General features: G+C 45.5%; 1 protein-coding gene across 2 annotated transcripts in view; it reads right to left on the bottom strand.

Annotated features, from left to right (window-relative positions):
* CCDC50 (coiled-coil domain containing 50) overlaps positions 1-25,578 on the bottom strand; it is a 43,308-nt gene that overhangs the window by 6,873 nt on the left and 10,857 nt on the right. The window contains exons 2-10 of one of the 2 annotated variants that reach the window (XM_065073630.1): positions 19,389-19,451; positions 17,954-18,080; positions 12,994-13,084; positions 10,230-10,347; positions 5,932-6,633; positions 3,103-3,209; positions 2,466-2,510; positions 1,861-1,965; positions 934-1,013 (exon numbers count right to left, since the gene is read on the bottom strand). In XM_065073630.1, coding sequence (XP_064929702.1) covers positions 934-1,013; positions 1,861-1,965; positions 2,466-2,510; positions 3,103-3,209; positions 5,932-6,633; positions 10,230-10,347; positions 12,994-13,084; positions 17,954-18,080; positions 19,389-19,451 — 1,438 coding nt within the window. The remainder of the gene's footprint in view (positions 1-933; positions 1,014-1,860; positions 1,966-2,465; positions 2,511-3,102; positions 3,210-5,931; positions 6,634-10,229; positions 10,348-12,993; positions 13,085-17,953; positions 18,081-19,388; positions 19,452-25,578) is intronic. The other variant, XM_065073631.1, reaches the window with a different exon arrangement.

Raw genomic sequence — 25,578 nt, 5'->3', positions numbered from 1 at the left:
TGGTCTGTCCCTGTCAGTTTGGTGCAAACTGTGTCTGGCCCAGACTTCCCACATATGGTCCAGCTCCTCTTCACGTAGCTTATTACTGTTTCCACGGTGAGAAATGAACAGTATTTACTGCTTCCCATGGATCATTTTCATTTAATAATGCTTTCAAGTTGTCAGAAAACAAAGAATTTCCATTACGAAGTCTGATGCAAACCTCGCTCAGAAAAGCAATATTTTCAAGTGTTCAATGCTTGTCTGGTTTTAACTCTGGAGTATTTTAAAAAGATCTCTCTCAGTCTCCACCTGCACACCTCATTTATTGTTTCTTTTGCAAATTCAACAAGGAATTCTAGGCTCATATCTGGACTGGAAATCAAAGCCACCAGACTCAGCTCCAGCGTTCGGTCCCTCATGAGTAGCATCAGTGATGCAGAAGCAGCACTGGGTTACAGCACATTCCCGTCAGCTCTGGGGTGAGGAACTCCAAAGCACAACGTCCTTGCTTGCAGGGGGGTGTCCACACACAGCAGCAGGAGCAGTGTACAGGGCTTAACTGGGGCAAGAACCCAAGGGAGCAGCTGTGCAAATGATACATGATTACTCCTTCCTTCCCAGAGATGACATTTCATTTCATATCCCCAGAAGCTCTTTAACCCTCTCAGTGCTTCTCTGCCATTTAACAAATGTCACTGCACAAGCTCATCAATCTCTGTCAGAGCCAGGCAAGGAGACAGATATGGACAAATGCCACAAGCGCAGTGAGTGACGCATGTCACCAAACACCTCACGAGCTCTGTGCCCTCCATCTCTTTTCAACGCCAAAACCTCTGATCTCTACCTTGTGGGAGGGTCAGGCTGGTCACCCCACAACTCCTCCCCAGGACTCAGCTTCTGAGCAGCTTCCCAGCTGCATTTCCCCATTTTTACCAGCCAGTTCAATCTCACCTTGAAGATCTGTCGCCTCTGTGTCGCTGAGTTTCAGGCCCTTCTCTCGACCTTGAGCGCGTGGACTCACTTGCATCATACTGATGGGAAAGAGAAAGTAAAGGAGCTCGTCTGCGTGCCTTGCAAGGCAGCAGCCAGACATGTGCAAACAGCAGTGTCAATAAACGAAACAGCCTTGCTGAGCCAAACTTAACTTTTCCTCTAAACATGAGACAGTGCTGAGGGACCTGTCCTGAAGCTGGGGTTGAACACGGTGTGTAATGACTGTGCACATGGCTGGGCTGAGCATGAGGGACCACTGGTGCTCCTGCAACCACTCAAATACCGTGAGGAAGCTGAAAACATCACAGCTACCTCCAACTGGCCCCAAGATTAACACAATGCCCGCCTTTAGCACCTTACCAGTGCAGATCATTAAACCTGTTTCCTATCGCATCGGCTAGCCAAGCCTCTGTAGTATTACTCATACAAAAACCTAGGCTTGATACATTCAACACTTTCATCATAGAGCCAATTTTATTATGAAGCAGAGTGACAAATGGAACAGTTGCAATGTCCTTGTACCTGCGGTGCACAAACAGAACCAAATGCTGCTTTTATTGCTACACTGAGGATTGCAGCAGAGGGAAGGTCCTGCACCAGGAAGACTGGTAGTGCCTGAGGGATGCCACAAGGTGCTGTGACACCCAACACCAACCTTCAAGGACAAAGCCCAAAGCTTGTCTTGCTTGAGGCTGAAGCCAAAGAGCATCTAACCAAGGAGGTGGCTACAAAAGGCTAAGGAAGCAACTGAAAAACAGGCAGCAAAATCCTTTGACAAAAGAGTGCATCATTCCTTTTACTCTCACTGCACACCCTTGCCTCCCTCTGAAAGCAGGAATAACAATATAGTACTTCATTTTTGGCACCTCCTGAAGCTTGACATACCTTCCAGTCTTGATCATGCCTCCTCCTTTCAAAGGAAGACTTTTCTCTTTCCTTCTCTTTCCTGAGAGCCTTTTTCTCCTCAGCCATCAAGAGCCGGGCAATTTCCTAGAAGGGAAAATACAGAAAGTGTGTCAGATGGTTTTCATGCTCTCATTTGTTTCAGTTATTTAAACACTTTCCTATGGTCAGCTGCCAAATGGGAAGGATGAAAAGCCAGGATTCCACCCATCTGCAATCAGAAATCAAGTGACAGGGCAGAATTAAGACTGACTCCATGTAGCAAGCCAAGCAGATCCCCAATTTGCCGGAACTGTGTTTGCAGAGCCTTTCTGCCTTTTATCCCTTTTCCCTTGGGGCTCAGTTACAAGAGATGCTCTTACACAGCCATGGATTTCCTTCCTCTGCTATGGCTGCAACAGGCAGCACAACTCCCTGCTTGGCCAGCCTGAGCAGATACATGAAAACTAGCTCGAAGCAAACCCCACTGGAACCCTGAGCTTCCCTGACATGGAGGGAAAGGAACAACTAGAGGGTCAGTGGGAAGAAGTGGGCTTAGCAGTTCCCACAAGTAAAAGAATACCACAAACATTTGTTTTCTTTCTCACCTCATCTTGGGCTACTTGAGCTGCCTTCTGATCTGCCTCGTTATCCTGAAAGAAAAAAAAGAAAGAGGGGTGGTAAGAAAGAACAAAAGAGTAACAATTCTGAATTATTCATACTCATTAACCTACTGGGCATGGCAAGTAGATGCCCATACAAACACAATACCATCCTCTCCAAATACACTTAGCTACCTCAATACTTACCTCACAACTCAACACCAAACTGTCATTTCAGCTTCTCAGCTGAGTTTTGCCCTCCTATGTCTACAAGGCCACACCACAAAGCATTGCCCACCCTGCTGCCCTCCCTCTCAAAGATGGACACTGGCCTGTCACACTTCTGGGCTGACCACACTGACTTCAGACCACCTTTAGCTGCCTGTAAGCGTTCATTTAATATCACTCTGCTTCGATAATTTAATTTTAGGGTGTTTATATCAGAAAATACGGCTCTACTGGCTGGATGCCAGCTGTCACTCCATATGTGTGTACACAGGAGACAAAAGTAATTATCAGAATGCACAGAAGCAAGACCTTAGGTCTTAAAGTCACTATCATAAATAAAAAGTTTACAAATTAAAGTTGTCATCCCTGGCTACCTTAGTTGCTTTGAGTTGACTAATGCATGTTCTCTACTTACCACGAGCTCTTCCTCCTGCAGCTTCCGAGCAATCTCTGCATCAGACAACTCCTGTTCTGTTCGGGGTGTATCATACATGGGTTGCTTCATCCCCCTCAATTTAGTGCCTACAGAATTAAGAGAGAAAACAATCAACTCAACTGTTTTCCAAATGCTTTGGTAAGGAAATCCCCACCACCTCCTCAGTCACCTGCAAAAGCCCAACTCAAGGGAACCAGAGACCACCACAGTGTACCCACCAAACAGCTGGTTTGAGAGCACCTGGAGCTGAGGTGCAGCACACACCTCAGAGAGGTTTCTCTACACATGTAGAAATATCTGATACACCATGTCTTGACAAATGACAAATGCAGCTATACAGCAGAAGAAGCCATGTCCCTTGAAGCAGTCTTTTCTGATACAGCGATGCTAGCAAAGGAATTGTCATTTTTCACACTCTGCATTGACACAGATACACTGGCAAAATGAAGCAGCAGAGAGCAGCCCAACATCTGTTACAAGCACAGCAGGGTCTGTGAACGCAACACTGGAGGAGAATGGGCTGTAAAAGTTCCCTGGGACCAGCTAACATGAAGTTTCAGACAATTTCTTCCTTGGGCTGGCCCAATGATTTTACAATTCACAGTGAAAAAACAGCCAAGTAAACATTTCTGAAGTTCATACGAAGTTCAGCTCTTGCTTTGAGTACAGAGTTCTATTTATTTGTTTAAACTACCTTCAAGTGAGTTAAAATGTTGCAATTTGAGTGTCTCCATAGTCTATTTGCACCAAACCATCAAGAGTCTCATTGTATCCGTTATAAGATGCATGATTTCACTCACATACAACAAATGCCTTCTCCTTCCATCTGCAGTCTGAACTGTATTGTTTAGATATCTAAATGAGCTTCCTGCCTTATGTCTGCACTATGCAAACATTCCAGATGTTTGTCTCTCTTCCACTGCAAACCCAGAAAGTTCCACTCAAAACTTCCATGCCTCCAGCTACACCATCTATACATTTATTATAGATATCTGTTACACCTTACTGGGCCACCTGTGAGTTTCCTTCCTATCTTGTAAGACCAGGGGATAAACATGAAGTAACAAACCGACCTCAAAAACCTTTCTGTGCCTTTAACAACAAACCACCATCATGCTCCACCAAGTATCCTGAGGAGTTGAACCTGCAGAGGGCCAGAGACCTCATGCATCACCCCAGGATAAACCTATGGCATAGGAAATAACATCTTCCAGAGGTATTAGAGAAAGCATGTGGGGTTTTCCACTTTTTGTTTTGTTTGAATCAATTGATCAATGACCCTAAGCAATTAAAATCGCTCTTACAAACCATCTTAGAACAACAAGAGAAGTTCAGCTCTGGCATGTTATGGTGAAACATATGATTTGGCCTTTCCCAGCAAACTTTGGTCAATCCAAACTGTGATGAGCTACATCTCTGGTCAGAACAGAAACAAAAAGCACCAGTTTGGTCACAGTTAAGTTATTCAGAGTGCTTCCAACGTCAAGATAAATGCAGTTTACCGTGTTGGAATGAACAACAGCATGGCCAATAGGCTCCTGTACAGCATTATCTCTATGAAGAACAAAAGCAAATTTCCAGGAATTGTTTGCTGACCAGCCCGAGGCCGAGCTTGCTTCACAAACTGACTGGTGCCAGGCTTCATTTGCTCAGAAGACAACAATAAACATTACTTCCACACCACTTCTGCCCACACTCAGGGAAGCATGAAGCCCACCATGACCACAGCCCACAGGAAGAGGATATGACCTTCTAGCTATTTTGACTCAGTGTGATGGGATAGTGAGTCACTCGGACCCAGATTGTATCAGGGCAAATCACAACCTACTGACTACATATGACGACCATATTAACACCTTCCACTTCTCTGAAGAAAACTTTAGCATGAAGAAGACAAAGAATAATTCTCCCAACATCTCCAGAGAGAGACAGGAATCATCATCCCCACCTTATCCAAGTGAAGACCAGTTAGACGACTTAAAGCACATGTTTCCCACAATGTGACAGAAATAGATCCAAGTCTATAAAACTCCTACTTTCACTATGAGACAGGTCACCCCCACCCCCCGTGTGGTTTTAAAAGCAGAAAGATAGATCTGGATCTTTCAAGCCCAATAGTGTCCAAGTATTATTGAAACACAAGAACTACACAGGTAAACATTTCCCAGAAAAATCCACTTTTACAGAATTTGACAAGAACCTCATCTTACAAATAGAGCCCAGCGAGACACCTAGTGCCACTACCGACCTTTGCCCAAAGTGAATTATGTTGCCAGCAGAGTTTTCAGTAAGAAGTGGATGAAAATTGCTGGCTTGTTAGTGCTTAAGCAAACTTTCCTCGCAGCCCAGCATCCCAAATCAACAAAATATAAGTGTAATCATAACATATAACATTTGGGCTTTTTGTTGGCGGGGGGAGGGGGTGATGGGTGGGAGTGGTGGTTGGTTGTTTTTTTGTTTTGTATTGTGGAAACAAATGCTAATGGTTGGTTGTTTGGGTTTTTCAGGTATTTGTTTGTTTGTTTTCTCAAACACAGGATATCAAGGGCATCATTTCCAACAATATCTTCTTACTCATCCTCTCTGATACCATAGAACATGTCAGGAAAGGAACACAGCAAGAACATGAACAGATAAGAATCTCACTAAATAAGGGAGAGACCTGAGCAGGATTCACCGTGTACACACTGTAGGTGGATATTAAGGACGAGCATCTTCAAAGGAAATAACACAGACTTCAGACACCAGGATGGGGCACACAAAGGTCCATCCCCACACAAACACACACCTTCCCCATCAGTTGTTTACCTGTGTCTCGCTGGCAGCTTCCAGCCTTCCCTTGGGTCACTGTGTGTGGGGAGGGGGAACATCTGTGTCCTGCCCTTTTGCAGTCTCTCTCCTCACCCCTCCTACAATCATCTCTAGATGCAGCATCACGGAGCTTCTCATCTTGCCCCACCCTGTGTGACGAGTGGCCCTGATGCCGAGATTTGTGTTTTTCAGGGCGTGCAAGCTGGCTGCCGCTGCGACGCCAGGTCTCCTGCTCAGCCTCCAGCTCCATCTCCATAAGAGGAAGGTGTTTGTCTCTGTCTTGCCTTCTTGGCTTTCTGCTGTGCCACATCTGGTCTGGGAGTTCATGCTCTGACTCCAGGTCAAGACTGAGAGGTCTCCAAGCCTTCTCCCTGCCAGCTGCTCTCCTCTCCTGCAGCTCCCCGCTGTTGCTGTGGTTGTGGGCACCACGCTCAGCCCCTCTTTCCAGGTCAAGGCTGGGATGTCTCCTGGACCTTCCCTGGCTAGCCGATTTGCACTCCTTATGATGTCCATTGCTGGCCTCACTCAGCTGAGAAGACCTCTGATGATCTTTCAAGGCGGAATGTCCATGTTCGGAGGCAGGATCGGACAAAGGCGAGGGTGTTTCTCGGTGCTCTCTGTGCCGGTGCCTGTGCCTGTCACCACCACGTGCCCTGCCAGGCTCAGAAACCTGCTCTCGGGGGTCACCCCAGGGGTGCTCTGAACAATGGGGGGACAAACATGGAGTGGGTTAGTGGCATGGGGGTTAATGGCGGCTCAGCGAGGCCAGACTCACAGCAGGCAGGTGAGGGAGCTTGATGTAGGGAGTAGCTGGAGATGCAGGCAAGGCATGAGGGGATTTGAAAGAAGAGGAATGTGGATACAATGCTTGCAGGATGTAACGGGGACAGAAGGAAGCAGCAGCCTGTCCAGCAGCAGGGCAGCACAGGAGGCAATGGGGTTGGAGCACAAAGCACAAGTCCAACCTGAAAGTGCGTCTGAGCACCTCCTAGAACAAGGACAAGCCAACATGGAGATGAAGGACTTTTAACAATGTCACTGGGGATGAAAAACAGCCATCAGAGTAGTTCATCTCCTGGTGATATGTCACTGCTGCAACCACCAGAGAAAGGTTTGCAAAGGAGGGTGCAAGATGCAGGTGAGATGGGAGGCAACAGGGGGGCCAGCGTAAGGCTGGGAGGGGACAAGCAGAAGGTCACGGTTGGATCCCGGTTTGTGAGCACCAGTGCCTTGCTCTGCCTTCAGGCACAAGGTTTTTCATCAGAAAAATACAGCCTCACCTAACAGGGAGAAGACCCACACAAAGAGAAGAGAAAGAGACAAGGGGGGCTGGGATTTTTGTTTTCCTCTAAAGCAAGAATGAGATGATGGATCCCTGCAGCACCCAAATATCTTCCACCACAGACTGTCACGTATCTCTTGCAGACCCAGAAGTCTCAGAGCCCGCACTTCTTCACTGCCTAAATAAAGTTTAGGCTCTGACTGCAGGGAGGACTATAGAAATTTAAGGGCAGGATAAAACTTTACAAAACCCAGGCTCCTGACCTCAGCAATATAGCTGGGAAAGTCGCTTACTCGGCAGCCTGGTGGGGTTGTTTCCTCCGTGCTTTTCAGAAAGCAGGTGGAAATTTTCTTTGCTTTTAGTTTCACTAATAAACCTGACACAGCTATGAGGATGCAGCAGTCTGCCTGTATACAATCTGCTGATTGATTTAGTTTCCAGTCAACCTATTGCACTTAGTGAATGGTTATCTCTATGGCAGCTTTTCAGAATGAAGGTGCATTTCTGACGGAAAAAAAAAATTCCTGGAATCAGATGCTGATGTGAAACAGAAATATATAAAAAAAAAAACAAAAAAAAAGAAAGGCAGCAGTGTTAAGACTTTCCTTCTCCACTGCTGAGCTCTTTATAGTATCTAAAAATATTTGAAATAGATTTTAGTGCACATGAACTGCATTCTGTTTTAATAAATAGCTCTGACTTCCTTACAGTCATCCAGATTTCAGAAACAAAACCCACTCAAGCTGAATGCTGCCTTTAGTCATTTTATTCAGAAAAAACTTTTTAAGAGCCAGGAAAAATTTACCCTACAGAAAATCCACCTTGAAAACAAGTCTGTATTACTTTTATCCAGAATAGGAATATTTTTAAAAATCCGAGAACTGTAAGAGTAACTGTTAACTGGTAGGTTTTCTGTTCAGTTTTAGATCATTCACATGACTTACAGAAAACAAACATCCAATAAAACAATCTAAGTGACTTATTGAAAAACTGAGACCAGAGCCTGAAATCAAGAATCAGTTCTTGAATGACACTAACAAGGGTGTTAGAATTAATTCAATTTTATCATTAAGGAAAGCTCAATAAATACAGCAGCAGAAAGCAGGAGATCATGAAAGAGCAAAGCATGGCTGCGGTGGAAAAGGATCATTGCAGGTAACGTAACCATGGCAGAGAGCCCGGGCACAAGTTTTGCTTTTGGGGTATCTCAGGGCAATTAACTCCTCAGCAGGCACGTGTTCCTGCGGCACCTTCCACAGGGGCTGTGTAAACACTCTTTAGGTCCTGGTGTTTCTCTCTCAAGCAACAAGTGACTGAGCGAATAAAGAAATGTTTTTGATGGCACAGACACTTCTGGGAGGAACTTTGCTTCTTTTTCAGGTTTATTTTTCCACTTTTTAAGAGCACATGTTGCTCTGGACAAATAGCCCTGATCCACACTCCTCCTAGATATGGATCAACTTTTATTCAGTCTCCAGATCAACTAAAGCCCAAAAAAAGCCAGGGTTTTTTGCGTTTAAGTTCACAGGTCATGAGGATGTTAGAAACTGAAGATGCCAAAGCCTAATTAAATGGTGCCCAGGTATTTAAGAGGTTCCAGACCAATGGACTAGATGATCCCAGCATCAAAATCCACTCCAGTCCTTTCTAGTTTTTAAGAAGTGAGGACCAAAAACAGCACTGCTATGGAGGGTCACGTTGTACCTCACCTCCGAGACTACAAATTATCGCAGGGAGAAAAATTAGACCCACAAGATATCCTGCTCCCCAAATCCACACCAGAGTTTCAGGTTCAGAGAGTGACAGGCTTTTGTCAGCTGATTTCTGTTATAAAGATCCATGCTGTCCTACCATCACTGCACAGCAACACTATTACTATTCCAAGGACTTGTCCCATTTAACTCTGAAAAACTGAAGTGTGGGTTGGCCATAAGACTCCAAGATCAAAGTCTTTCCCAGCTCTGTACAGGTAGCAGGACTTGTGGTTATAAAGTTTCCACTTTGTTACTGGTTTGCACTTTGTGTTTTCTTGGTCATCCTTCAACTTCTTCCCAATTGAAACTAAAATACTTTGTGTGAGTTCAAATAAAAGAGATTTAAAATTGCCAATGGCATTGATGTTAAAATGAGAAAGAGGTTTGATCCTCATCTTTACAATCTGTTAATCAAAAGCAACCCATCTCTTCCCCACGACATTCTTTTTTTGAAGAAAGAACACAAGAACCACCACCAGCACACAGCAAAGCCATCCCCAGATTGCTCCATAATTAAACACACCCCGATTCTCTCCTCCCAATTTAAAGAAGGTCTGTATTCAATCACAGAAGCCGACCAAGAGAAAGCAATACAGCACTGCGGGTCATATCTTTTCCACAATGTACAGTCCCAGATGATAATCACAGCAGAGATATTCTGTGGAGATGACCTTGTTATTCAGTAAGTCATTCAAAGCATTCGTGCTAATTTTAATGCTTGGATACATACCTGCAAAGAGTTATTTTTGAAAGGCTGTTCCATGAACCAGCATTTATTCCTTCACACACGTAGCTGTGCCAGCATCGCAGATGAGCACATGGAACTGTTTCTCTTTGAATGCAAGTGTGGAATTGCATCTGAATTTCCCCCCCACACACTTACGGATTTTACACAGAAGTAACTGTGGCTTATCAGTAACATCAGCTACCGTCTTTTTCCACAAACCCTTTCAAAACATGCACGCACGGGTGTGCTTACATGTGCACACCACACACCCCATATCTCTGTTCTTTAGGCCATGTTACAGGACACCATCTTACATGACATCAAAAATTATAAAATTGTTTTCTCCACTTTTTTTTTTTTAATATTTCCTGATTCTAGAATAAAGTCTGATCCCAACCCTGCAAACTGATGCAATGCTACAGTGCTGAATGCAGGACTGTAGGATAAAGACAATCTCCTAAACAGTGTTTCCAGATCAATAGGGTTCACCTATATTGCCAAGATCTTGATCCTTTATCTAGGAGAAACGCACCTTCATTTTCTGTATAATAGCTATCTTCAGGGGCTGTGTGTCCCTGGGATTCTGGGTACTGTTTCTTGCGCTTTTTTTCCTCCTGCAGTTCTTTCTGTTGTAGGAGACGGGCAATGTCCTGCAGAGACAGAAGAAAATAGACATTACCTTCCCCCTAGAAAAATATCTCCAGATCCTTTTATTCAAATTCTTTATTCAATTAAAAAAACTTGATAGTTTAATTTTCCAGACATGGCAACAACAGGGTTACTTTTGGACCCCTGGGCTGGATGGGGCTCCAAAATTAGCAGTTCGCACAAGGGACCACCTCAGCAACCAGTATCCATCCTCTCCTAGGTCCACTGCTGAGCTTCCAACCCCACGGCAGACTCACAGGTTCCTGTTCCATCTGTACACAAGCCTGCAAAACCCCCAAGGCCAAAAGCATGGCAGAAGGGACTGAGTGCGCAACCTTGGCCTTTCAGCAGGGATTTGGAAGTCACAAAAGTGCACGCTCACTCACGCAAGTGGGCTGGACTTGCCCCCTGAACCCCACCAAGGAAAGAAAAAACACAGAGACAAAGCCTGTCTCCAGCTGAAGGCACTTCAGACTGGAAGGACTTCCCAAAGCAAATCATGAACTCGCTTCAAACTGGATGTAATTTACAGAGACTGTATGATGCCAGGCAGGGAAATGCATCAATTTGATAGACAGAGACTGGAGGAAAAGAAAATCGAAAGGGACATTAGGAAGAAAGGGCTAAGCACAAGGCAGGAGCACTGAGGGGATTGCAGCCGTTTATCTTCTGTCGCAGTTTTGGTAGATATGCCATCAAAGGGAACAGCACTCCACTTTCCTAATTGGTTTACCATCAACATGACTAATGGATCAACAAGGCCTAGCAACAGCAAATAGCTCCCTGGGGCTTGCTCATTTGGGGCCCAGATGCTTGTGATAAGTCTGAAGCTTGGAAGAGAAGCTGGAAGATACCAGCAGGGAATGCTGGCCCTTTGGACGCTATTCATTCAAGCCTCCCTAATCCTCAGGACCTTTACAGTGTAAGTAAAGTGTGCATTGCAGGCAGGAAAGGCATCACTGAAATGCAAACCAAGAGCCAACATCCCCCAGAGCAAAGCCAGAACTGGAGGACACTGGATGGGTGTTCAAGTACAAACTGTTATTTCAGGATTCAGATAAGATCTGCTCAGTAACCAGCTTTGTGGAGGACCTGGGGACGCCACAGGTTCTTTACAAACACACACACACAAAACCCAAAACAAACAAACAAACAACAACAAAAAAATTCCTTCCCCTGACAAGGTTAACCTCTTGTAGCAAGTACAGTAAGTCTATAAATATATAGGCTTAAGCACATTATCTCCAGGACTGAGACAGCTCAGGACTTGCAAATCCACACAAACCACTTCTTAGAAACTGGACTTGTAAGCAGGTAGGCTTAGCGCTTCATTTAAAAACCCTGCACACCAGACTGGATCTGCCTCAAGCACAGCACTGGTGTAACACTGATGGCCACTGGTGAACCAGAGAGCCACCATGAACACCGGACAGCTACTGCACCCTCACATGTGACAAGTACAAGACCAGTGTGTGGCCAGTGAAATACAGAATGTCCTGCAGGGTACCTGTACAGATGCCGTGCTGAGGGCTACAGAAGGGGCTCTGACGTTTGTCACTCTGCCAGCTGACAAATCCACGGCACACTGCGCAGGTCACTCACTTTGCTCAGGCTGGGCCTCAGCACAGGAGCCCACGCAAAAGAAATAACACTGTGGGGGACTCTTGAAGGGAAACAGGATCAACTCAATCTCTCCAGAACTCCTGTTGCAAGGATGGGTGGTGCTGTCACACCCTGGTACCCAGCTGCAGCCCAACAGTCCACAGTTACATTTCAGCCACACTTAGGAACTTCCCATGTACCAGAAAGAATAAAAAGAGTATTTATGACTTCTCCTCATTGCTTTGAGACACTTTGAGGATTGTTCCCAACAGCACAAGATGGGCAGCATGCTGGTGTGACAGGTTGCAGGGACCTGCTGTCAGACTGCTGTCATCTCAGCAGCTCTCTACATAAAGCAGGAAGGAAAGGTGCAAATCCCACAGCCAACATGAGCTGTATTGCATCCCCTTCACCTTCCCAATAATAATGAGACAGATGGTCACATTTATAGCATAAAACCTTTAGCCAGAGGTATCCTTTGGATACCATGGACAAGTCACACTGCCCACTCCCAAGCAACAGTAGCAGAGCAATATTCTGAAATCAAAAAAGGCATCTGCTAGCAAGGAACTGCAACAGTGTTCAGGCTGTGAAAGACTTAAACTGAAGATGAAGGAAGAGAAACCAGAGGTGGATTGCTGGGCTGAGGGTCCTGCTGAAGTTTTTGTACTAAAGAGCAAGAAATCATGACTCAGGATTCTCCCCAAAGCAGTACCTATCTTCTTGCATTTGAGAAAGTAGATCTTGAACAGCAAAAGCAGCTTCACTTTCCCACACCAGGGCAATGAACACAAGACCCACCTATTGCTTGCCCTCTTCATTAGCAAGGCCACTGGCATCAACCACCATTGTGAGCCTTCAGCATGAGGACAATGACTGCATCTTATCCCTGTAACAGGACTCCTCAAAATATCTGTGCCTACCAAGACTTGTGAGGACCAGGACTGACACCACACAAGCCAATTCATGTGGCTAATGACCCAGAAACACCTGCTCTGAAAGGGCTGCCCCAAACAGCCCACCATCCCTGCAGCTTTAAAGGTTACCTCATCATTTTCCTCTTGCCTGCGGCGCTGCTCCGCTTCAAACACCAGTTTCACTTGGATTTCCTGAGCGATCTCGCAGTCCTGTCGTTCTCTAGAAGGCAAGGAGACAAGGATTATAGGTCGCCAAAGTCACAGGCATCAGTCAGCCTGGAGAAAGGGATCAAAGAGCTAAAGAACCATCTGATTTACACAGAATAATTATTACTCAGTGTTAATGCAGAACCTATGAATCCTCACCAGGACCAGGACTCCCTGTACTTACTGCTGACCAAATTTAGAAAACAGGTCCAAAAACATGCACAGAGTATCAAACAAGAGAAAACAGATTCACAGGCAGTTTGCTAAGAAGGGAGGTGCCATAGGACAGGACTGGTCAAAACAGAGCAGCAGAATCTCTTCAAACAGCCTAATTCTGCTGAGGAATTTTTGTACATGTGGTGCCAAAGGAGGGGTTTAGGGGTCAGGCTAATGCAGGCATTTCAGGGCAGTGGTTTTCACATGAAAGCCAAGGAGAAAGCACGGAAGTGTTGATAGCAAAATGTGGTAGAAAGGCCAAGCTGAGGCTGGATGTGACAGTTCAGTAATGAATACAAAAAAATGATGCTGAGGTGGGATGAGACGCACAAGTAGAACTGGTGCCAAGAGGCAAGAGAGTGACATGCATCAAAACCAGGGGTGAGGGAGTCACTGTCACCATGTAGTGTGGATGTGGGAACAACACAAGGCTGCCTTAACTGTGGAGAGATAGATACTGGCATAATTGAGACATGAAGTGAGAGTTTTCTCTATGTGGATAGACTGGGAAGGCTGTATTTCAGGGTCATCATACAGAAATCATCTGCAAGAATTGTGCCATACTCAGATGTGTGCTCTGATGCCCAGCAAAGAGATGGGAACAATGGCCAGAGACGTTTCTTAGGGCAACCCAGAAAAGTGCTGGGGGATATGAGAATATAGATTCAGAGCTCTCTCTTTCAGCACTGTTGAAATGGAGCCAAAGATTAGCTCTAAAGAGGTCAGGAAAATCAATCTAAGCTATCTCTGCAACTGAGACTACTGAAAGACAAAGCACGGAAGGAGATAAGAATGGGACCAGCAACAGGCAGAGCTGGCTTCATTACAATGCAAACTTTTGAGGAATACACTGGCAATGATCAGATAGGTGATGAGAGGATTACCAAGAACATATCATGAAGTCAAGCAAATATTTCAAGAGAAGCAGGTTCAGCTATGTCAAAGTTGTGCCATGTGGGCTGGAGCAACTAGTTCTAGGCTTGAGCAAGGATCTGGGCATAAATGACTTAGCGAACGTGAAGGCAAAGGACTGGAGGAGAGTCTAGGACATGAGCAGAGGAAATTAAAATAGTAAGTGCTGACAAACGCTTTTGGTAGCAAAACGGAGAAAATTGGCATGGCTGGAGCAGTCAGTGGCACCACAGAGCCTTCATTTATAGAAGTGAAGAATGAGAGAAGTGGGAAGAGTAGATATGTGGCTTAGGGTTGGGAGGAAGGACACTGCAAGAAAAAGAGGGTTTAGAGGACAAATGCCACCAAGTAACAACTAATCACAGGGAATGAAAAGGAACATGCAGTGGGAAGGAAAAGAACCTTCTTTATTTCTGTCAACTCTTCCTTGGAAGCAGACCTGAAATTGGGTACTGCGTGTTATTTATATCCCCTTCCCCAAACACATATGCATGCCAAGTCAGTATCACAACATGACATTTCCTTCCCTTTCCTAGACCACCCCACTTGCAAACACCTGTGCATAGCCACAAACCGACCATGTCTAGAGACAAGACACCCTGGAAAGCACTTCTGAATGTCGGTGTTTGTACGACTGGAGTTATCAATAGATCAAACACCTTCAGACATCAGTTTCTTTTATCCAAGTGATAAAACTTGCCATTTGGTGTGTATGCTTGTGTGCGTTTCATTTGACTCCAGAGAGAGACCTGTTCAAAGGCACACGAGCTCACGTAGCAGCAAATCTAGTTCTTGAACCTGCCATACAAAATGGAACGTGGCAAACCTGGTACCAGCATGGAACCACAGCCCCCAGCAAAACAATAGCTGAACATACAAATCCTGGGGAGCAGGGTCTAAGATAGTGGATCCCTTGTGACCCCAGTCTTGGAGGACATGAATGCAGGTAGAAAATAAAGTTAGAAAGGTCAAACATATCAAAGCGTAGCACGTCTCCAGTTCACCCAGCACCTGTGAACTGAGCCAACGTGCCAAGATCATCAGCACCAACTGACTTGCTAAATGCTTAAAATACATCTTATTGCAGACAAACAGGAGACATAAACAGCTAATCGTCTTTCAGAGCCACGGCAACAAGGTCATTGCCTCTCCATTCGCAAAGAACACTAGAAGTAACGCAATGGCAGAAGCATTTTCTTGTTCCTGACCACATGCATCTTGGAATACACCGTATCAATCGAAGAACTACTGAACAGCAGAGCATTAGATTTTGTGTTTTATTACTCAGTGGTAATTAAACACTGAGACTTGATTAGTCAGTCAACATAAGCTAGTATTTCAACTTGATTGAGCATAAGAAAATAGGTTAAAGAACTTCGACAGCTCTTCTTGTCTTCAGTTTCTTTAGCATGAGCTCAAGTGCCCATCGGTCCTCAGAAATCGGCCAGAGAAACATAAAACATCACCACCCCTGAACATCACGCCTATGTGCCCTGTGTCCCTGGGCAGCCAGGAGGGTTAAGAGTGCCAGGGAAACTCTACATCAGTTTAGGTAAGAGGCAAAGAAAAAGGTCCGTGATCAGAAGGCTCTCACTCATGTTGGCTGTAGCAAGTATTAGAATTGTTGCCAGATGAGGAGTAAAAAAAAAAAAGGGTTTAAGGGAACCATTCAGAGGAACTGTTCGCATTAGTGTAACAGAACTGTCACAGTACTGGGAACAAAATGAGGAAACAGCATATTTTCATGGTATTTCCAACAGTTATTTTAGCAACCTTGCTACTACGCTTGGCAGTTTGCAGGCTGCTCAGCTAAATGTGAGAGATGCTTTTAAAGCAGGGTGATAATAAGGCTTGATGCTTCCCTGAATTCTTAAAAAAATGTTATTCCTATTCTTTCATTTATCTTCACAAATTCTTCCTGAGAATATCTAGGATTTGAAAGACAGAAGAAAGCCCATAAATTTGAAGAGCTTTTTTATGTTCCTTGCTCCTCAAGACCATCCAGTTCTATCCCCTTACTCCTCCATCACCTTGCAGTGTCAAACCACCCTAGACAGTACACAGAGGATCATTTTGCTGCCAGAACATGCTGATCTTGCACAAGGAAGAGACAGGGGGAACGTACAAGGAATTAAGGAAGAAAAAGATCAAATTACAAAAGGATGCACCCAACTTTTTTTACTATTCTTGGAGAAGATCTCATGCTTTCAGGAGCAGAACTGCTGCTGACACAACTCTTTGCATCAGCAGTTTTGCCTGTACCTTGGCTCACAAAGTTTGTAAATCCCATTTTACAGAGTCCTACAACAAGAAAACTGTTTGCATTTCCCAGCGAGTAACAAAAAGGAATAATCTCTGCCATACAAAATTAATTTTTATGTTGTCATTTACATGCTCACATCTGTAATTGGTAATGAAGACCAAGCTATTGAAAGAAAGGACAGACTTGAGAGAGACACATGTAACCATCCAGTGCTGCCTGAGTATGTTGGGAACATTGAAAACAGTGGCTGATCTGTCACGCCCCAACTTCAGATCTTTTATGAGCAGCTCCTTTGAAGCCAGTCCTGTATCTCACACATCTGCAACACAGAGCTCTTCTGCTCCATTGCTGTCTCTGCCAGATGAGCCACCCGGGGTTTGTGATCCACCACCAACTGTACCTGGTGGGTGGCATCACAGAACGAGACACAAGCCTTGCAGACCCTGCATTGGCAGGGAGCCCCATCAGAAAGCCAGCTGCTGTCCCTCACCATTGGGATCTGACTGAGACATCTCGCATAACCCATTTGTTACATCTCATGGACTACATCAGTTCCACAGCCTAAGAGCCACAGTATGCAGAAACCCAAATCACAGGCCAGGGGTTAGATCTGGTGTGTGGAGGATGAGCGAACCTGCAGAGCAAACTGCATCACCCCCAAAACATCCTCCCACAGCTGCTGCAGAAGTCAGTGACTGCAAGAGAAGGTGTAACCCCTAGCACCCATCTCCACCAAACGCCCCCGGGTCAGCAGCTCATCTTCACAGGTCACTTCACACTGGAGCCCCTCAAAAGCACTCATCAGGTACATGCAAACATGCCAATATCTGCAATTGCCACGAGAGAGAGAATTCACTGTAATGCTGTATATTTCTGCGGTGCAGTTTCTTCTTTCTCAGACTTTAGCCAGAGACAAGGTCAAGGCCAAGCCACCCCATTTTGCCAACAGGCACGAGAACAGGAAGGCTCCCTCCTATCTCATCCACAGGACAAGAGGAAATGGCCTCAAGTTACTCCAGGGAAGGTTCAGATTTGATCTTAGGAAACAATTCTTCATGGAAAGGGTTATAAAGTGCTGGAACAGGCTGCCCAGGGAAGTGGTGGAGTCACCATCCCTGGAGAGGTTTAAAAAACATGTAAATGAGGCTCTTACGGACATGGGTCAGTGACAGAGTCAGGTGATGATTGGACTTGATGATCTTAAGGGTCTCTTCCAAACAAAATGATTCTATGATTCTATGGTCAGGCAACAGAACCTAAGGCAGGATGTGTCCCAGGACCATGAGCTCCCACCCTGTTCTCATTACTCTGTGCTATAGCCTAGTATCAACACTTTTACAGCAACGGATAGGCAAAGGAAAAAGGAAAGAAAAGCAAAAGGCTGATCAACCTGAGCCCCATGCACTGTCAATCAACTCAAACCAAAGCAGCTGATTTCAGTGCTCTGAGCAAATGGGACTAACATTTCAACAACCTCCATCCCAAACTCACAAGTCTTTTCGGTGTTTCTGGATTTGAGCACATGCTTTCAGATCCTCTTCTTGCAGTTGCTTGGCCACCCGCAAGTCATGTTGCACCAGACGATTACGCTGAACATTTGTTGCCAAGTGATGCTCAACTAGAAATAAGCACAGACAAGAACCTCCAAATCAGCCTGCAAAACTTCACGGTGTGAACAAGACAAAGCACGTGGGAGGGAGATTCCAGGCCAGAAAGGAAGACAGCTCTTGGCAGGGAAACATCATGTAATCTCTCTAAAGGTGGGGAAGTCCTGAGCTGAAATTACACTGGCACCTTGAGATCTTGATGGAGATTGCCTTGTTTCAGCACTGAGGGGGCTGGATATGTGTGTCTGTTACCAAAACAAGATCTGCGTATCTTAATCGCATCCAGACTAATAGGGAATGCTTTTTCGGCTTTGAATTTCATCTTCTGGCCATGGGAATTTACCCTAGATTAATAAAGTGTGTCTGGAAGGGACCACCAGAGGCCAGTGAAGATGAGTTGAACACTTCTGATGGATGTTTCCCTAATTCGTTCTTAAGAACATCCAGAGGAAGAAACTCCCCTCACTCTCAACATAATCGGTTCCAGAATCTCACTACCTTTATATTTAGCACTGAATATGACAGTGAGTCCTTTACCATACATGGATACTGTCCGCAAGAAAAGATGGATACATGAGCTGCAACTGGGAGCCAGCTTTAATTTAGTGGTCTCAGGTTCCAGCAGCAAGGACATAACTACAGCACAAGCTACACGCTTGGCGGAGTGGTTGGAACGGTATTAGCACCTAGTACTGGTAGATACCAACGGTCTTGGCACTCAGCAAAGCAGATTAGAGAGAGGCCATCACACCTGAAACTGCAAACTAACCCCAAGTAATAGATAAGAATGTAAAACAAAATCACCACTCACTTTGAAGTTCCTGGCTGTGCTTTTTTCCTCCTTTTTAAACCCTAGAGCATACAGCTGTCCTACCCCAAAATGTCTCCAAAGGAAGCCTCCTTTCAAAAGGCAGGTGCTAGCTATTCTGAAATAAGTAAATAAACAGACCTCTTCAGGTCAGCCTATAAAACTTGAAGCTCCCAAAATTGCTAGTCATTTATAAAAACCTTGCACAGCAACAAAACCTCACATGCAGTCCCACATGCAGTTTTATCATAAAGGGCATTAAAAAACTCAACTCTAAAGGAAAGCACAAAATTTAAACATGAAATGAAACTTTCTCTAGGGTACCATGTAAGCTGGGGCAGAATGCAAAATAGTGTTACAGGACAGTGAAAACAGTAGCAATAATCCACATTCCATAAAAAGAATAAAAATAAAATAAAAACAGAGGATTTTTCTTAGCAAATCCAAAAAAAAGCCAGATGCCTGTTGGGATAAATTTGCTTCAGTTTGTTCAGAGATCATTGCTACTTACTTTCTTGCTCCTGTAAGTTATAGGCCAAGGTATGATCTTCCAGAACAGCGAAGTCTCGACACACTGGACAGAGAAACAAAGTCAAGAGAATTAGCATCAGGAGGAGGGAAAATAAAAAGGCATCAAAAGAGCTATGGGGGTCAGGGAGTATACATACACAGAGACTTCTGACACACTTTATACCAGGTCTGGACTTGTGGTTTTTTTCCCCTCCTGCACTTGTAGCTATTTTTGCATGCATACACTTCTTTGTCCCTGTTTGCACAACAAGCCTTTTCCACCTCTGCTTCTTTATTTTAAGACCAGAATTGCCCACGCTACCACCGGATCAGACCTTGTATACAAAACCCTGTATTCCACCCAGATTTATACAAATGCCAACTCTGTGTTCAACTAAAAGCAAGGGCTAACATTTGTGCCTATTATGACTTTCTTTATTGGGTTGAAGAGTCTGAGAACAGTATTTTCTCTGCGCAAAGGCACCGCACGCTGTCACCTTAGCAGAGGTGAGCAGAGCTCCACGGCTCTCGCTGCACAGCATTGCCACCCTCTCGGGCATCACTTTACAGCTGCCTCCTGTAAGCTTCATTGACTTTTTCTATTGTGAATGCTGCATTCGTACCTAGATCACAGATATGGGATCAGCCAAAGCATTACAGGCAGGGATAAGCACAGCTGCTTACAAAGACGCTGAAAATGACCCAGAGGCAAGCTAAATGGGAAGGGGATGAGCTCCCTTTGGCACCAGTCTGAAAGCAGCAGATTTTTGCCAATGCCTATCACTTTCACACTTGAACTTTGAAAGGAATGCTCTACCCACACTGCAGAAAAACACCAAGGTTTATTTTTAACTTGTAATGATAGGCAGCGGGGCACCAAAACACAAGTCGCATACATATTGGGACAGGGACACACACGCAGCACCAGGTTCAGTCTTTTGGTGGTTCAGCTTCTCAGAACCAAGAACGAACTGACTTGTGCCCCCAAACTGCAGGATGGGGTCCTGCTCCGCACATCTGCCATGCACCAGGTTCCCATCTGCTTCAAGGGAAGTTTAAGGCATGGGCACTGAAAAAATTACACTGGAGAGATCTATCACTTGTTTTTCCCCTCAGTGTCACAAGCTAAGCAGCTTAACAGGACCCAAAAGGGGAATTCCTCCCATTTGAAACATCTGGCACAAAGCAAAGAACTACAAGGTCCTTCTGAAGCTACAGAGGGGAGGTAGGAACCTCAGCTGCTGCGCTCCCCCTCTGGGGAAGACCAAGGTTTCTCTTCAGCAGAGCACAGCAACGGCCTACAAGAGAAAGCGAAAATCACCCCAAAACCCCCAGAATATACCAAAACTACAAGAGGAATTTATGAGGAACCCATTCATGAAAGTGTTCAGAGTCAGAGAAGATAAAACATTTCCACCACTGCAAAGGATGGAAAATACTTCAAGGCAACAAGGCGGCAGCTGCATGTTTCCACGCCGCAGTCCCACGAGCGTTCCCTCTTCTCACAGTGACACATGTGCTCTGCTGGAGACGCATGAAGATGTTCCTTCACACCCAGGTATCTTCAGAAAACATCTAGAAGAGTTTCTAGTTGTATGTGCTGAAAGGTCAGATAAATACATTATCCTTGATCTCATTCAACAGAATTTTTGGTCCAGTCTTGCTGCATGGGAGGATGTTCTACAGATGACAGAAGTTCCCAACAGCTAGAGCAGCACTTCGGGGAAGCAGAGTGACAAGCAGCAGGGTGGAGATGAGGACAAAGATTACAGTTATATGATACCATAGTGACTCATTTTAAGCATGTACAATTCTGGATGGTGCAATTAAGGTTTTGTTGTTGCTTTTTTTATTGCAACTACTTTTAAAAAATGGAAGAGGACACAAAACACTAAACAGGACCCAAACACTTCCAGTGGACATCTGTGTATAAATAAAGAAATGCTGCCTTCAGCCACAGATATGGAAAAGCCACAGCTGAGCAGACAGCAGTGCTATTCACAGGTGACAGGTCCAGGGTATCTGCTGGTCATGATACATCTTTATGGGATTGGGCAAGGGGACCTTGCTCCCCAGAGACTTTATTTCTGTGGTCCCTAATAATACTTTGGCTTCACAGCACAATTGTGCACCACGTTGTGCTTACAACAAGCATCATCTGGCTTACTGGAAGGGCATATCCAACTCTGAGGTTTGAGCCCAACTATCAGCTCAGCACTATGCAAAGACACTCTAATACAGAGCCACAAACAGCTTACCCAAATCTAGGATTATGCTTTTATCACCACATAGTCAAGAAGCAGCACTTGCTCCTGACAGTTTTTTAAAAAAATAAATAAAAAGAAGGGGAGGGAAGTGTTATTTTTAACTGCAATAGGTCTCTGAGCAAGTGCACTGCACAGCTGCCTGAACAGCTGTACTGGCAGGACAAGATGTGCAGCACAGGAGCAAGCATGAACATTTCAGAGCTACATATGTTTTACATAAAGATTGCTGCTGTAAGAAACGTTTATGAAATGGCATCCCAGCTCCTTTCTGCACAGGCTTATACACTGCTCTGATCCTTGTGGTGCTCGAGAGCTCTGCCTCATTGGTTGTGGTAGTGACAGATCTTTGCTCCATCGTCCACAAAGGCACACGTGCAGAGGAGGACTTTAAGTTTTTCTTACTCCATTCTACTCACACTCAGACAAACTTCTGTTTTGGAAAAAAGATACTGACAGAAACACGCTTGGCATACAGTTGAGAAAGTGGGAGGGCTGTGATAGAACATTACTGCTCTTCTATTGACAGTCTTGTGCCAGCACAAAAAAGTTTCATGTCCTCCAGTAAGCTTCATTCCTACAATGTTTAATCCATTTTGACTGATGAGCCATTAAAAACTTCCTAAGGAAAGCATACGCTCCTTAAAATGGCCAAGTGCTCATACTGTTGTGTTGTATAGATGGGCCTGCTTCTTCTAGCTGCTCCTCCAGAGATGTGCTGGAAGTATTTAATGGGTCTCCAAAGTTAAACAAACAGGGACAAGACAAGTGGGGAGAATGCTCTGGGACGAACCACAAAGTTGCAGGGTTCAGACATGAATACAGAGGCTGTGTCTTAACACTGTTATGATTATCCCATCAAGATCCAGTACAGAGAGAGGGAAACTGCATAGCTATTCATGATACACTCCCAAGTGTCTGTGCTCCATGGTGTTACCAGCTCACAGAGGACACAGCAGAGCAGGCCGGCAGGGCAGCAGCAAGCCTTGGGTTTGCTCACACGTTTGGATTCCTTCACGCACCACTGAAGAAGCCACTTGGCTGTGTATACACTCCATTAAGCCGCTCTTACAAACCCGCAAATGGACGGCTCGAGCACACAGCCCTTACTTTGTGCTGCTGAAGCTGCTGGCAGGGCAGATGGCACAAGAAGACCTTTCGTCACCGTCAGAAACTTGGACGGGCTGGCTGCCTCTAACTCATCTGAGCACATTATTCCCAAGACCCATCAGCCTGAGAATAACAAGCAAAGAAGATGAGAACATCCCCATTATGAACACGATGAAGCACTGTCAGCCAGCCAGGTGGCAACACATGGGGACGCCTTCAATTACTTAGCAAGTCTGGGGGCAATGGCAAGTGCAGAGCACTCCCTCAAGACTAGACCCAGCATCCACGGCACTGAATCGAACATGACCACAGCAGCAAGTGAGGCCAAGGAAACCAACCCTCTGTCAAGGACATGCATCCAACAGTGAGGCAACTACAGAAAAAACAGAATATGAACCAGTCAGGCATGGTCTGAAATTAAGCTTCAACAGCACTAGTCCTCATCCCCTGCCCAGTCTCAGCATGGCCCCAGCATGCTCGTTATGAGGCATTACATCCCCTGGGTTTGAGAAACAGGATGGCCCCAATGACAATGGAGAGACCCACAATTCCTCCTCACCAAGACGGTTCATAGTTAAGGGGGAAAGAAATCTATTTCCTTATTCCCTAATTGCATGCCTAAAAATGAAAGGTAAGATTAATCTTATGTTCACTGCTGCAAATTAACGTGACTTGCCATCTCCAGGCCCTGGCTGCGAGCCATCAGACAGCCAAACAAGCAGTATGGGTGCAATCACAGCAGCTACAATTGGCAAGTTCAGTGAGGCGTGAAACATTAACAACAGGTTTACCATAGTCTGATTAAGCCAATCTGCCTTGGCACAGCAGGGAGTGGGCCTGTGATACACGCTCCTGGCACAGCTGTCAATGAAAGAAATGCCAGCCCAGGAATCCCAGCCGCTGCCGCAGCCAGCAGAGGTGCCCACAGGGGAGGATGAGGGCAGAAACACAGCTGGGAGCATCAACCTTTGCAGCAGGGGTCAGCTGCAAAATCCATGCAGCAGCATTAAAGAGGCAGTTTGCTTGAGGGAGCCTCTCTGCAAGCTCCAAGCATGGGTCTTCTCCACTGACAGGAGCTCGCCCCCTAAAAATGCCTTTCTAAGCATCAGTGCATCTGAGGCTCTTGCAAGCATGGTTGCAAGCCCTGCCTTTATGGCCAAGGTAACAAAGTCTGTAGATACAATAACTTCACAAAATTTCGCAAAGTAACCTTTTCTTTTTTGTATTCTGCCATGTGCCTCACCAGCTTTCTCCAGCATTACCTCAGCTTCATAGCTCAGCATTTCTAACACCACACTGCTTCAAAGCAAGTGAGGTAAGCCCAGAGGAACAAAGGCAGCCTCAGATGTTGCTAGAGATACTAAGGTGTGTGACAAAGGGGTAGGTATTGTCCAGGAATGGGCAGCATGAATTTGCACCAGCTTTACAAGACATCAATCCCCACAGCTACTAAAGCCAGGCTTAGAGCAAAACACACCCCACACTTCTGCCAGAAGTCTTAGACTGTGTTTTGACATCTGCTGGAGAGCCCAAGGGCCCCCTTGGTTCATGCGGCCCATATGATGTGCTCCAGGATACTGGCCAGTTCAATGACCCTGGGACCACACACGCATGCTCCAAGCATTTCCTTTTGTGTCTTAAAAAACATCTCTTGCTCCCCACCCCCTTCACTCCCAACATTTTCCCCGTCAGCATCATGTGTTGGATAATTCACAAAATAAACTAGAAGGTGTGAGTCACACTTCGTTTAGAGCATCTGCAGTTTTTGAATCCTGAACTGAAGGACAGGAGGGAAAGACAAAAATGACACAGGAAAAAAACAGTTTCATCAGCCAAAAAATCACTTTTTGGGGCCTACAGAGCTGACAAATTAAGTGGTGAGCAGCAAACACAGCCTGTCACAAACCAGCATTCTCAGGAAGATGCTGAGCTATGAAGATCCCTGTAGATCAGAAAGCAAGCCGGGACCTCAGAGACTCCTATCAGCAGGGACTGGCCAGGCCACTCCAAGCAGGTAGGCCCTCCAAAATCTGCAGATCGTTTGCTTGAAACAAAGCCAACATGACAGAGCAGCCACTCAGCTGGAGTCAAGAGGCTGCCCAGCAGGCAGTTCCCAGAGGAAACATGCAATTGGGATGCTCCCTTCTCACCCCTAGAAGAGTTGCTCTGCAAGGTATGTGGCCTGACCTCAGCATTTCTCATTTCCATCCTGCCTCTCCCATAGCACCAGGAGATTCCCGAGCCACTGGTGTCGGAGGCGGCTGGCCGGGACATGCCTCGGCTGCTGCAGCTGCAGTTACACACACCGCATTCCTAGGACCTTGTTCACCAGGCACCATCAGTGCCAAGGACATCAGAAAACTCACAAGGGAGAAGGTGGCTCCCAGGAGGAGGGCAGGGCAGCCTGGGGAAGGGAACAATTTCTGCTTCTCAGCCACAGCACCAGAGCATGTCATGTAGCTGGGACCTACAAGACTTGGTGGCTGCATGGGGAACCAAGCTGAGGGGTTTTGGACTAATTCTTTAAAGCATAAACACACAATAAAACAAAAACCACCAAAGAACCACATCCTTTTTTTATTGGCGGTCTTGTCCTGGCAGCTAAGAACAGCTTGGGATTTGGGAAGGAGTTTATCCTCTCTGCTCTGAGCTAATGCTTTGAGGTCAAGGTCAGGAAAGGTTTGTGTTCTGTCTGCATCGCTCTCCAACAATAAGCTCTCACCTGCCCAACAATGCTTGAAAAAGGAAGACTATATATATTTTGGAACCAAACCCTCTGAACACTAGTCTATTTTTCAAACTGCCTGGAAATAGAAA

The sequence above is a fragment of the Columba livia genome, chromosome 9 (genome assembly GCF_036013475.1).
Source record: "Columba livia isolate bColLiv1 breed racing homer chromosome 9, bColLiv1.pat.W.v2, whole genome shotgun sequence".
NCBI classification, from domain to species: Eukaryota; Metazoa; Chordata; class Aves; order Columbiformes; family Columbidae; genus Columba; species Columba livia.
The sequence above is the reverse complement of the archived record's forward strand: the minus strand, read 5'-3'. Positions and strand labels throughout refer to the sequence as shown.